The 15,079-nt window shown below is 40.4% G+C and overlaps 1 protein-coding gene across 2 annotated transcripts in view; it reads left to right on the top strand.

Annotated features, from left to right (window-relative positions):
* Positions 1 to 15,079, top strand: part of tusc3 (tumor suppressor candidate 3) — a 290,240-nt gene that overhangs the window by 132,921 nt on the left and 142,240 nt on the right. For both annotated transcript variants that reach the window (XM_052041459.1, XM_052041470.1), the window contains exon 7: positions 10,982 to 11,045. In XM_052041459.1, the coding sequence (XP_051897419.1) occupies positions 10,982 to 11,045 (64 nt within the window). The remainder of the gene's footprint in view (positions 1 to 10,981; positions 11,046 to 15,079) is intronic.

The following is a 15,079-nucleotide window of genomic DNA, read 5'->3' as shown; positions in this document are numbered from 1 at the left end:
ATCTTAGCATGCATTCCTTTTGGTAAAAACAAATGATTCAATTCTAACTTTGAATGAGGAAAATAACTAAAATAAAGCTGTTGGTCTACAATTTGGTATTGGTTTATTATTATCACTTGTCCCGAGGTATAGTGAAAATCTTGCCTTGCATACCATTCGTACAGATCAATTCATTACACAGTCCATTGAGGTAGTACAGGGTAGAAACAATAACAGAATGCAGAGTAAAGTGTCACAGCTACAGAGGAAGTGCAGTGCAGCTAGACAATAAGGTGCAATGTCATAACCAGGTAGATTGTGAGGGCAAGAGTCCACCTCATCATATAAGGTCGATGCCGTTCAATAGTCTTATCACAGTGGGATAGAAGCTGTCCTTGAGCCTGGTGGTATGTGCCCTCAGGCTCCTGTATCTTCTCCCTGATGGGAGAGGGGAGAAGAGAGAATGACCCAGGTGTGTGGGGTCTTTGATTATGCTGGCTGCTTCACCAAGGCAGATAGAGTTCATGGAGGTGAGGCTGGTTTCCGTGATGTGCTGGGCTGTGTCCACAACTCTCTGCAGTTTCTTGCGGTCCCAGGCAAAGCAGATGTCATACCAAGCTGTGATGTATCCAGATAGGATGCTTTCTATGATGCATCGATAAAAGTTGGTGAGTGTCAAAGGGGACATGCTAAATTTCTTTAGCCTCCTGAGGAAGTAGAGGCGTTGGTGAGATTTCTCGGCCTTGGTATCTATGTGGTTGGACCAGGGCAGGCTATTGGTGATGTTCACTCCTTGGAACTTAAAGCCCATGGCAAAATGTCACCAAGCTCTCTATCTTCTTCCTGTACTCTGACTCGTCATTCTTTGAAATATGGCCCACTATGGTGGTATCATCTGCAAACTTGTAGATGGAGTTAGAGCAGAATCTGGCCATGCAATCATGAGTATATAGGGAGTAGAGGGCTGAGGAGGCAGCCTTGTAGGACACCAGTATTCAGAATAGTAGTGCTGGAGATGTTGCGGCCTATCTTCACTGATTGTGGTCTGTTGGTCAGAAAGTCAAAGATCCAGTTGCAGACAGAGGTGTTGAGTCCCAGTTCTCGGAGTTTGGTGATGAGTTTGCTTGGCAGAGCTGTAGTCAATAAACAGTAGTATAGATGTCTTTACTGTCCAGATGCTCCAGAGATGAGTGTAGGGCCAGGGAGATGGCATCCACTGTAGACCTGTTTCGGCAGTAGGTGAATTGCGGTGGGTCGAGGTTTTCCAGGAGGCTGGAGTTAATGCATGCCATGACCAGCCTCTTGAAGCATTTCATGATGGTGGATGTCAGAGTCACCAGTCAGTAGTCATTAAGGCACGTTACCTTGTTTTTCTTAGGTACTGGGATGATAGTGATTTTCTTAAGATAAGATATCTTTATTAGTCACATGTACATCGAAACACACAGTCAAATGCATCAAACAAGTGGGAACAGGGAGAGGTTAAAAATGATTGAAACATGGAGAGGTTAAAAATGTCTGCAATACCCTTGCCAGCTTATCAGCACAATATCTGAGGACATGGCCAGGGTCACCATCTGGTGCAGATGCTTTCCTCGGGTTCACTCTCCGGAAGATTGATCTTACATCCTTGACGGTGATCATGGGTTCAGTTGCATTGGAGGCTCTCAGGGTGGGTTGTGATGAACCAATCCCCTTCTGTTCAAAATGTGCATAGAATGCGTTAAGCTCATCAGGAAGAGATACGCTGTTGTTGACTATGCTGCTCAATTTCGTTTTGTAGCCCGTTATAGCATGTAAGGCCTACCACAACTGACAGTTGGTCTGGGAGTCTATTTTGAACTGGTATTGTCTCTTGGCATCTCTGATAGCTTTACGGAGGCCACATCTTGATTTCTTGTAAAGGTCAGGGTCACCTGATTGGATTGCAGCAGTCCCCGACTTCGGTAGGGAGTGGATCTCCCGGTTCATCCATGGTTTCCGGTTTGGGAACACCCGTATTGTCCTCTTTGGTACGCAGTCCTCAACACACTGGCTGATAAAGTCTGTGATGGTGGTGACATACTTATCAAGGCTGGCAGCTGAGTCTTTGAACATGGACCAGTCCACTGCCTCAAAGCAGTCACATAGAAGCTCATCTATTTCTTCAGACCAGCACTGCACGACTCTCTGTACTGGATCCTCCCATTTCAGTTTCTGTTTGTATGCAAGGAGAAGCAGCACAGCCTGGTGGTCTGATTTACCAAAGTGAGAGCGAGGGGTGGCTCAGAAGGCATCTTTAATGGTTGTATAACAATGCTCAAGGGTGTTTGGACCCCTGGTGGGACAGGATACGTGCTGGTAGTATCTTGGTAACACAGGTAACACACTCTTGAGGTTGGCTCGGCTGAAGTCACCTGCAATAATGAAGAGGGCCTCAGGGTACCCTGTTTCAAGGCTGTTGAGCACAAAGTATAGTTCATTGAGTGCAGGCTTCATGTCCGTCTGGGGTGGGATGTAGACCGCCATCAGGATAGCTGAAGTGAACTCCCATGGCAGGTAGTATGGTCAACACTTCACCGTTAGATATTCCGGGCTGGGAGAGCAGGAGCTCGCCAGGACCGTCACGTCCGAGCACCACGTGTTATTGATTAAGAAGCAGACCCCTCCACCTCTAACTTTGCCTGAGGATCCTGTATGGTCCATTTGGTGGATTGAGAAGCCCTCAGGTTATATAGCATAGTCAGGTGAAGCAGGTGTAAGCCATGTTTCAGTGAGACATAGCACAGAACAGTCCCTGAGTTCTCTTTGGTAGGTCAGTTTTGCCCTTAGAGAAACAAAGGACTGCAGATGCTAGAATCTAGATGGAAAACACGAAGATGCTGGAGGAACTCAACAGGCCAGGCAGCATTCATGGAGAAAAGCAGGTGGTCAACTTTTCAGGTCAGGATCCTTGTTTGGTCCCGAAACATTGACCACCTGCTTTTCTCCACGGATGCTGCCTGGCCTGCTGAGTTCCTCCAGCATCATTGTGTTTTTTTAGTCTTGTCCTTAGTTCATCAACTTTGTCCTCAATGGCCTGGACGTTAGCTAGTAGTATGCTGGGGGGGGTGGTCTTGTACCCACATTGTTTCAGCATCACCTGCAGGCCAGCCTTCTTACCACGTTTCCGAGGTAAGTGGCTACGACTCGTCAGTCCTGGAGGTCCTGGAGTGGAGCCAACTGGTAAGTGATTGCTTAAGGACAGACCTCAAAGATCTGGAGTGGATTTATCTGGACTAGAAGGTAAGTAACTGCTTGTGAACAGAACTGGAAGACCTGAATTGGATTCAGCCAGCCTGTGAGGTAAGTTGTTATTCCCATACAGGTCTGTAGGTCCTGAAGAGGAGTGGTCTGCCCCAGCAGGTGTGTGGGGGTGTCTAGGGGGGCTTCGGCATTGGGACTCAGCCCCGGGTGCTCTATAGTGTCGGGCTTCCGATCAGGAGGGGCCCTGGTGTTAGGCCCCAGCATCAGGCGTACCCGCAGGTCAGGCCTCGTGTTGGATTGGGCCTCGGGACTTGGTGTCCACTGGTTGAGCCTCCGGATAGGTCAGGACACGGGGTTGGCATCAGGCACTCCCGTTAGTCAGGTCTTCGCTCTGGGTCCTCGGGTCTCAACGTCAGGTGCTCCAGTGGGGTCCAGGAGTCAGGTCTTGGCGGTGGGGGCTCCATGGGGTCGGCACTTCACCCTGCGCAGGCTTTCACGTGGACAGGCCAGTTTCCATCTGGGTCCAGGAATTGGGTCAGTTGCTCAGTTGTTCCTGGAGGTGGGAAGATTGCCAGCCCTGTAAGAAGACATAAAAGAACATTATTAGTAATACTTAGTGACATAGAATATAAATTTAAAGGAGTAGAACAATTAAGATAACTTTATTAGTTATATGTACATTGAAACACACAGTGAAATGCGTCTTTTTGCGTGGAGTGTTCTGGGGGCAGCCCGCAAGTGTCGCCACGCTTCCAGCGCCAACATAGCATGCCCACAACTTCCTAACCCATACGTCTTTAGAATGTGGAATGAGTAGATCTGCAGAGAGCAGCTTGCAACAAGTCGCCATGCTCCAGCGCCATGTAGCAGATGACTATGCCCTAATTTCAGAATAAATTAAATGAATATAATGCAATTGGTACAGCATGTACAGTGCCACAGACCAATTAATATACATATATTATACATACACACATAATTTATAAAAAATGTAAATTCATTATTTATATAAACTGCTTTTTACAACCAAAAGCATAGGTATTATAAACATGAAACAGATAACTTACACATTGTGAATTTATTTCGCTCAAGGTAAACATCTTTATGAATGAGTTCTTTCACACAGAATAAATCATGAATTTTACAGCACTCTACCGAGCAGCCAATTTCTTCCATCTTGAAGTTTTCATTGAAAATTAATAATTAAACACCTTACAGAGGTGTATGTCTTAATGTTAATTAAAATGTCAAAGTATTCTCTGATTGCTGACCAGACAGTTTGGTTATTTATTTTCACTTGTGCTCTAAACCTTTATCTACTGGAAGCCTTGGATCTCCCATTAGCCATCAAAAATTGTTCAGCTCTTACTTCTCAAGTTACTGTAAGTTTAAACAATTGTCCTACCCAATCAGTAGATAAATCAGTTTTATTGAAAATAACTGGTTTCAAAAATTTTAATAGAATACATTTCTGCATGTTTTCCTTTTAGAATCACTGTGGAATGGTACAGTAAAAATGTGAAGAGCACATCTCCATTTTTTAGAGCTTTTGATTACTCTCCTGCTGTAGTCATAGTATATAATCAAGAAATTCACATGTGAAATTTCACAGCAAATACTAGTTTATATTTTGCAGCAAATGCTAGTTTTCTCCTCTCTAGGGATTCAAATTCAACAACTGCATTAAATGACAGAAAACTATTTGAACGTGATTAGCACTAGTGCTTGTGAAGAATGTAAATACCAATGTGGATTGGGCCAAATGGCCCATTTCCATGTAATTTCTTTGGAGCTTGATGAAGTACCAAGGGAGATTGCAGAACCGTATTAGCAAATTATTGAACAGGAGTTCAATAATCTTTAAGGACACACAGCATGAAAGGGAAGATAAGCTTCTGAAGTGAATCAGAGATTGGTATAGTCAGAGGAATCAACACAATTTTATTGCACTCTACTGGAATAGAAGAATGAACTAACAAAAAGACAAATTTCAGGAGGCTCCTGATTGGTGATGGAAAATACTCAGATGTTATTTAATACAGACAAATGAACACAATGAACTCTAACACATGCCACAGGAGAAGAATCTGGGCATATAATAAATAGATCATCAGAAATCTTCAAAACAGTTGCAGTAAAAAACAAGGAGAACATTAGCCTTCAATGTCTACATATCAGGACAACAGTGGACCACCTAGAGTGCCTGTACAATTCTGGTTAGTAGTAAAATCCTTGCTTGGAGAGTGTACAAATCGAATCACCTGAACTGATTGGGAATCAGGCATCATGCACTAGACATATGTAGCAATGTTCACACTGCAGGAAATATGTCTCTGGAAAACCTTATCAAAGCTTTCAAGATTCTTTGAGACATAAATGTTGTGATTCATTTCACAGACTGAAGCTCAGAAAATGAGAGTGAATGGAATGCTCAAGGAAGAAAGTACTGGGAAGGGGTTTTTTTGGCAAAGGGATGCGTTAAGGAGAGTAGCCTAGAAATTGCAAAATACATTTCTGAGATGTCAGATGGGATGGTTAGAAAGAATTTTCAGCACTATTCAGAAATGTCCCCAGCCCAATTTTTACTCTTCTCACTTATGTGGTCAGAGGGTATTAATAATTTTAGGAAAAAATGCACAGAGATCAGTGATGATGAAGGTGACCATGGTCATCTTCAGAATATATGCTATCCATGATATTGATTAAGGCTACTTTAAGATTTCTTTATTAGTCTCATGTACATTGAAGCACACAGTGAAATGCAACTTTGCGTAGAATGTCTGGGGGCAGCCCGCAAGTGTCGCCACGCTTCCAGCGCCAGCATAGTATGCCCACAACTCCTAACCCATATGTCTTTGGAATGTAGGAGGAAACCAGAGCACCCGGAGGAAAGCCATGCAGTCACGAGGAGAACGTACAAACTCCAAACAGACAGCGGCCAGAATTGAACCGGAGTCACTGGTGCTGTAATAGTGTTACACTAACCACCACACTACCGCGCCTGCCCCTACACTTCTGTGCCTCCTTGGGGCAGAAACCCTATAGAGATATTCAAGCATGGTAGAGTGGCAATAGTCAAGACAAACCAATCAAAAGTAATTGTGAAATTTATATTTTTGACTAATGTATGAGCTTTACGCATTTATTATGTAACACCAGATATGATGATGTTGAAAACTATGCTAACACATCAACAAAGGTTGTTTGTAAAATTTCACAACTATTTACACAGGATTGATTCAAAATCCTTTGCTGGAAAAATATAAATGTTATTCAACAACAATGGCAGGATAGTCTATCATAATGTCAGATATGTCACAACAAACAACTGGCCAATAAAAGTGAGGCACTGCTACAAATGAAATTGTCATTAAAAGTCACCCACTGTTCAGTTAACGAGCAGCCAGAGGTCATGGTCCATATTTGTACCAACAACATAGACAACAAGAGACATGAGGTCTTGCATCGAGAATTTAGGGAAATAGGTAGGAAGTTAAAAAGTAAGACCTGTTTGGTGCCGGAAACGTGGTGACACTTGCGGGCTGCCCCCTGAACACTCTATGCAAAAGGTGCATTTCACTGTGTGTTTCGATGTACATGTGACCAATAAAGATGTCTTATCTGATCTTATCTATAGGGTTGTAATCTTGGGATTACTCTACGTGACACATGCTAATTGGGCCAGAAACAGGAACATAGTACAATTGAATGTATAGCTAAAGAGCTGGTGTAAGAGGGAGGGCTTCAGATTCCTAGATCATTTGGGTCTCTTACAGGGCAAATAGGACTGTTCAAGAAGAAAGGGTTGCACTTAAACTGGAGGGACAGCAATATCCTTACAAAGAGTTTGCTTGTGCTACTGGGAAGGTTTAACCTAGTGTGGCAGGGGATGAGAACTGGAGCAGTGGGTCAGCAAGTGGAGTGATTATGGAGACGGTCGAGATTAAGTCAAATAACTAATAGCAAAACCAGTGTTGAGAAGAATACCGTGAGAAAGAGGGAATAATGATTTTAATTGAGAGAGAGGCATCAAAGTGAATGGAAGTGGTATGCTTTAACAGATCTGTAGTTCCAGGAATGTCATTAAACTTGTGGAAGAAGATCTTCTGCCAGTTTACAATATTTCGGTGTACCTGCAAACATGAAATATATTCCATGTGGGATGAATCTGATTTACAAATGCAATATCTTTCCTCATTGCTATACTTTTAAGTAACAGAATAACAAAAAGAGAAAAGAAACAAAGATGACTGAAGCTGGGGCTCATAAGTTGAAAAAATTGTTAATGGTGGCATTTAATGGCTCCGATTTGACCCACTGTTTTCCAATATTCAGTCCTTGGTGATCAGAAATTTCCTACAGTTATATTTGTCCTCACCCATGAATACCACACCTTTGTCATTGATTCCATTCCTCTTCCTGATCACTATTTCAGGCTGAATTACTCTGCTCACAACTTGGTATCTACTTGAACCCAAGTCAGGCTTCTGCCCAAGACTTTTGTCACTTGTCTAAATGTCTTTTATGTACTTGAATGTCAATTTTCATTTGATAATTGTTCCATGAAGCAACTTGGAAACTTTGCTACATTTGAGATAGGAAACAAATGTGCTGAATGACCACCGTAATATAAGTAGAAAATCAAAAGTTAAATGAGTTTCTGAATAACTGAGAGTGTCTATGGCTCAAAGATCAGTTGAAGTTGTGCAAAGGGAATTGTGAAGAATTTAATGACAAGGAAGTTGAAGCCAATTTGATAATGCATTGTGAACATATTGAGGTTGATAAACATAGAGGTGACAGGAGTACAGGATTTGTGCAGACAGCCTCAGATAATCAGTCATTCCAGCCTTGTATCTCACATCTACTGCTTTCACTTTCTTTGTTCTATTTCCTCTGCTGGTAATTTCAGATTTTATTCCCCTTTTCCTATTCACACCACTTCCAGACATATCTTTTGATATACACTAACCTTCCCCACCCTCAGCCAGTTCCACTGCCATTCATGACATTTAAGCTCACCTGGTCTCCATTCTGTCATTGACCTTCCCTTTTGTTCTTTCCTCCTCTCCTCTTGTTGTCTGCCACTTAAACTTGTTTCATTTCTAGGTTTTCTCGGTTCTGATAAAAGGTCCAAGAACAGTAACTATATTTCTCCCTCAATAGATGCTGCTTGATCTTCTGAGTATTTTTACCATTCTTGTTTTTATTTCAGATCTCTGACATTTGCAGTACTTTGCTTTTGGTTTCTAAATATTTGTTCCTTGCACCACGTGCATGTGGCTGTAGCTTGTATAATCTACAAAATGCAGTACGGTTACCCAGCAAGGCTACTCCAACATAACCTTCCAAACCTGTTTCCCACCACCTCCCCCCCCCCCCCCCCCCCCCCACCAAGAAGGACAAAGGCAGCAGTTGCATGGGAACACCACCACCTGCAGGTTCCATTTTGACCACAGTGACTTGGACTGAATTAAAATTTCTTTTGTTAAATTAAATAATATTTCTCTCATGATCTGCATGTATAAAAGAAAGTTTTCTTCTTTAAGAGTTACCTTTATTGCTGCCATTTTTGGGATGATTAAAATTACACTTTATTTTAGCCTTCTCATTGTTCAGAATCATTCTGCAAATTCCCTACTCTCTTTCACCTTCAATTTTTAGATGGCTTTTAATTCTCACCAAACAATGATCACTTCATTTTCTATTTTATATCTATTTCCATATCGAATATGTCAATGCAAATCCTATTCTTAACTTCTGTTGCTTCCATTGAATCATTCATGAACACTGGCACTTCATGAGATTAATGGCAGGGTCAAATGAACAGGAGGAATCTCTCCTCATAACTAATGTCCTCCAGTCCAGGCAATATCCTGGTGAATCTCCTCTACACTCTCTCCAATGCAATCACATTCTTCCTATAGTGTAGTGACCAGAATTGCACACAATATTCCAAGAAAGCAAATAGTTGGCACAAAGTATGCCAAGTGAACAATACCATATTTTGCCAGTAAAAATGAGGTAGCAGCTGAAGAAGAAACCTTGTTTCCACACGTGTCCACAATGTTTCCATAGGAATGTTTCCACATGTGCCCGGACCTATATCTAGTGTCAGTATATTGTTGAGAACTTAATGCCTCCCTCAATTCAGAGCTGAACAAAGAAGGTATCTCTCAATAAATGTTCAAGTAGTTTCAGACCACAAAAATAAGAAATTACAGATTGCTGTACATTATCTGGTCAACAACCATATTTGTATAATGCAATTTCTTCAATAATCCTGAAATTAATTGCTGGATAACTGTACAGCTATCACTGATGAGTGCAATCAAAAACCATTGGCAGTGAATCTTAGAAACAATGAGATCCATACTGGCAGAGTTATCATGGAACACATCATGGAAATGGTGAAATAACTCTCCTGCTCTTTTATGACTACTAAGGTGGGGTGCTGCCTGTGATTAAGACAACGTTTCTAAAATTATCTGTTGCGTCGTGTACAGCATTATCATCTGAACAGCTGTAAATATGTAAAAAAGAAGGATTTACAATTATTGCGTGTCTTTCACTGCCTGATTACATCCCAATGTGCTTTTCTATCAACAAGGTTTTTTGGAAGTAGTGACTTTTGCGAGATAGGAAACATGATAGTCAACTTGCAGACAAATCAATAACAATAAGCATTGATATATGCCCCTGTTATATTGCTTGTGGGATAAATACTGACCAGTCACAAAATAAGGATCAGGTCCATGGATTAAATGCCCACAGAAAGAAGTAAAAAGGAGGAACATTAATACTTGTGGGAGAATGATGCAGAACACTGCAAGTGCGCACCTATATTAAACCCCTAAATACTAATCAGTTTTATTTTCTTTCCAGGGGACTTGCAAATATTGTCATCCCAAAAGCATATCATACAATCTCTGTTCTTAAATTATACAACGATCTGACAGGTTGCCATTGGCATTGTCGTGATCTTGAACTACGTGATGGTGGTTCAGGCATTGTTCCTACATTTAAGCTATCCAGCATCTTCAATATTTTGAAGGTCCTGGCTTGACAGGCAATGTTATGAACGAATTTTATTGGATCTTCTATTACAAGTTTGCTGGATGCCTGAAATGTGGCTTGAAATCTGTCCATAGATCTATTTTATATGTTAATAAAAGAAATAATTCCATGAGCATGTAGCCTTATGAGTGACTGCATCCTAGTTATGTGCCTGAAGTGATAAGTAGGCTGGGCATTTCTCCCTTCAAGCAAAAATTTAAAACATCTTGCAGCACCGACTTACCTGCAGTTGCCATCAACATTTCTTTGTGACATTTAACAAAATGTGAATTTCTTAATGAAGAGTAGATTTCATCTGTCAACTACTGATCTAGCAACCCACTTAGGAATCACTGAAGCTATCAGCCTAGATTTGGAAGGCTCAGGAAAGTTCAGAAGTAGACAGACCTGGGTTTTGAATTTCTGCCTCTCTTTTTGAAAATTTTTTGGTTAGACTCTCAAACCTCAAATTAATTGTGGTGAAAATTGTGGAAAGTTCCCAGGAAGTTATATTTTTTTTATTCTTACTGTTCCTATGAAAATGTAGTTATTGGTGATGGTTCTAATTCCATAAGGTAAATTGTATATTAGAATCACAGAAACCTATGTAACATATAAGTGAAAGTATTACAAGTATATTGTTTATTGATTGTTGTTTGTTATTTTCTAGGGCATTTGATCTGTCTTTAATTTTATAATTTTTTATCCATTATTTCCACAGAGTTACATTCATGGGAGTAGCCAAGCTCAATTTGTTGCAGAGTCACACATCATTCTTCTCCTAAGTATCCTTTGAAATGTCTGACACGATGTTGCAAGATAATTTTGAAGCAAGTGGAAAGTCCAAGTTTACATTTGCACTTAGTAGAAAAATAAAGGTTTGACTTTGACATGTCTGTCCAAATATGAATTGAAGTGTTACATAGGATATCCAACAGAGAAGCTGTCATTGATGTGACCCTCGAACCTCCTCCTGTCTTCCCTCATCTAAATCCAACAGTGTAACGCTTATGTGCCTGTCAACCTCCTCTCAACTGAATCTCAGCCATTTGCTTCAACTGCTGCCTGTGGTGGCAGGTTCACAATCTCACTGTTCTTTAGGTAAAGAATATAGCCTTTGCTAACTTGTGGAAAAACAACATAGCCTTTTTATAACCTTGCTAACTTGTGGAACTACTTTAATGATTGGTATATTTGCAATCCAAGATCCTTTTTTTTCCCCTGTACTCCACCTAGGGTCACATCTTCTAAATAATGTTCTTCTTACCATAATGTAATACCCTGCATTTATCTGTGTTGAACTTCAATTGCGACCTATTTTCCCAATCTGTGGGTTTATTAAGGCCACATTGCTCCTCAGTAGAGACTATTGCCCAAATTTTGTTTAACCTGCAAGCTGTGTTTTTAATTCCAGAGTCAAAGTGATTAATGTAAATTATGAACATCAGTGGTCAAAGCACTGATATAAACCCTCTTTTCCAATTTTAGTTACATTTAAGTCATTACTCATTTCATCATGCAATAAGATGTCTGACTGTTCTATCTCCTTGGGAAAAAAGGAACTGATTGATAATTTAACGTTTCTGCCTTTTTCCTAATATTACCTGTGCTATTGTCCTGTCCATCCTTTAATGAATCTATATCCTTCCCAATTTTTTTTTAAATTTTACTATATCGTTTTGTGTTCCTTGATAATTTTAGAGTTCCTCTGCCTTCCCAATTGCTTTTCTTGTATACTTCTCTCCAAATTCTTTCGTATCCATATACTGTTTCAGTGGTTGTGCACAATGTATATTCCTTTCCATGCATCAAATTATTATCCTACAAGATTATTAATCTATAGCATCTCATGAGCATTTAATTTTTTTCTTTTTTTTCAATGGAGTATTACCTTTTTCTGCAATCTGTTGAATGATGTTTTAAATGTTTCTCATTGGTGTTTGCCAATATTATTGTCCACCTCATCATCTCATTCTATTCTCAGCTTTTCTCCAATCCATTTGCATAGCTTTGGCCATTCTTATTTGCATTTCCAATCTGCATTTTCATCTGAATTTCATTGCACTATGTCCCTCTACTTTTACTTGTCTTATTTGCCCTGTCCATTCCTCATTACTAGACCTAATAGCAAAACCACTCTTATAGGGCATTTTACAGATTGGGTTAGAAGGGATCTGGTTACATTGCTGAAATTACATTCCCTAATCACTTTTGCCTACCTCTTCTGTCCAATTAATATCTAAGTGTTGAAATCCTTCATGATGATTATTCTGCATTTTTTTCATGTCCCTAATTTGTATGGTTATTTCTTCCTCCACATCCTGTCCACTCTCAGTTGTTACTATGGATGTCACTGTTTCCAACTTTTAGAACCATAGAACCATACAGTACAAAACAGGCCCTTCGGCCCACCATGTTGTGCCGTCCATCAAACCACCCTCACACTATCTAAACCTTTCCTCTTGAATAACCCTCTATCTCACATTCCTCCATATGCCCATCCAACAAACTCTTGAACCTATCCAATGTATCTGCCTCCACCACCACCACCCCAGGCAGTGCATTCCATGCACCAACCACTCTCTGGGTGAAAAACCTCCCCCTGACATCTCCCCTGAACCTCCCACCCATAACCTTAAAGCCATGCCCTCTCATCTTAAGCATTGGTGCCCTGGGAAGGAGGCGCTGGCTGTCTACTCTATCTATTCTTCTCAATATTTTATATACCTCTAACATGTCTCCTCTCATCCTCCTCCTTTCCAGTGAATAAAGCCCTAGCACCTTAAGCCTTTCCTCATATTCCCTATGCTCTAATCCAGGCAGCATCCTGGTAAATCTCCTCTGCACCCTCTCCAACGCCTCCACATCCTTCCTATAATGCGGTGACCAGAACTGAACACAGTACTCTAAGTGTGGTCTAACTAGAGTTTTGTAAAGCTGCATCATCACTTCGCGGCTCTTAAACTCAATCCCATGATTTATGAAAGCTAACATCCCATATGCCTTCTTAACTGCTCTTTCTCTCAGCCCCCATGTTTTTCTCTAAAGTACTGGAACAGAACCTCTTTCCCTGACTTCAACAAATTCCTTCACTCACCAAATTCCTGAGTTTCATATTCTGTGAAGCATAACCGCATGAAACTGGACTTTGTGCATGATCAAAACCCAGATGTATTTACACGAAACCATGGCTTTTGCCCTTTGTAGAAACAGGGCATCCTGGAACTAGACGCAAAACCACACTGTATGTCTGAAAAATCTCCGTTGATAAATGTTTTGCAAGATTTTTTCTGTTAAAACAATTTCCAAACATAAGTCGTCAGTAGTGCACTGTTGTTAGCAATTTATATTGTTATATTAAATATAACATTGCATCTTACATTTGCTTAATTTAAGCATTACATACAGCACATTACTCAGGAATGGTAAATCGTACAGATGAAAGCTCAATTTTCACTAAATGCATAGTATTCGGTTTCTTTCCTCCCAATGGGAAATTACATTGTTGAAATGTCATTTTATACATTTAGCTTTCCCTCTTTTTAGCTTTGTGTGGATTCAGATGTCACTAGATGATGAACTTACTGAAAACATATTCAATTTTGAGTGAAATTATCCCATGATGTTGAATGAAACAATTCTGCAAATTGACAGGTATTATTAATACATACCACAAATAATAAAGCTCCCAGCACCAATACCATGGTACACCACTGGTCACAGACTTCAAATCAGGAAAGCATCCCTCCACAACAATCCCTCTGCTTCCTTTCACCATGCCAATTTTGGATTCAGTTACCCAGTTCACCTTGAATCCCATGTGCCTTAACCTTTTGGACCAGCCTACCATGCGGGACCTTGTCAAATGCCTTACTAAATTCCATATAGATAACATCTACTGCCTTTCCTTCATCAATCTTCTTAGTTACCACCACAAAAAAATTCATCATTTCCCCCATACAAAGCCATGCTGACTATCCCTGATCAGCCCCTACCTTTGCAAATGTTATGTAACTTCTATCCCTTAGAATTTTCTCGAATAATTTCATCACCACTAATGTAAGGCCCACTGGCCTGTATTTACCTGGCTTACCCCTGCTGCCCTTCTTAAATAAAGCAACAAGATTAGCTATCCTCAAGTCATCTGGTACCTCACCTGTTGCTAACAAAGATGCAAAAATCTCGCTCAGGCTCACATATACTGTACCTCTTGCTTCCCATAGCATCCTTGGATAGATCTTGTCCAGCTGAGTGGATTCATCCACCCTTATGCATTCCAAATAATCTAATATCTCCACCTTTCTAATACTGACATGCTCCAGGCTATCAATGTACCTCTCCCTGAACTCATTATCTTCTATGGTCTTCATTGTGCTTGGTTTCCAGCAGTTTGCTTTGGTCTACAAATTACTTCTTCTCAGCTATTGTTCCCTGTTGGCAGTTTTCATTAAGAAACTGAGTTCAAAAGGTGTCTTGAGGATGCAAATCAGTTTCCTCATGTATGTTTTAGGTCCCTGCATGAACTTTAGTATCGCTTGATGTGCATATACTAGCTTCGATCATTTTTGTCAGGTCTATCATCATAACTATATTCTTTAATTCTTGTAAGTCAGTGTTTTACTTTTTCATAGCATACATTCTTTTTCTATAATAATTTAAATGAGGTGGTAAATTACGGCTCCAAATGTGTTGTATAGATTTTTTAACATTTCATTGTCTTTGTGTTGAGGCATGAGAAGAATGATTAGCAGGCCAGATTAAAATCATTCAGCTGAAACTCATTAAAAACAATGCTTGAAAGTTTGAATCCACTTGAAAA

Source organism: Pristis pectinata, chromosome 2 (genome assembly GCF_009764475.1).
Source record: "Pristis pectinata isolate sPriPec2 chromosome 2, sPriPec2.1.pri, whole genome shotgun sequence".
In the NCBI taxonomy this organism is placed as follows: domain Eukaryota; kingdom Metazoa; phylum Chordata; class Chondrichthyes; order Rhinopristiformes; family Pristidae; genus Pristis; species Pristis pectinata.
This window is presented reverse-complemented; position numbering and strand designations above follow the sequence as displayed.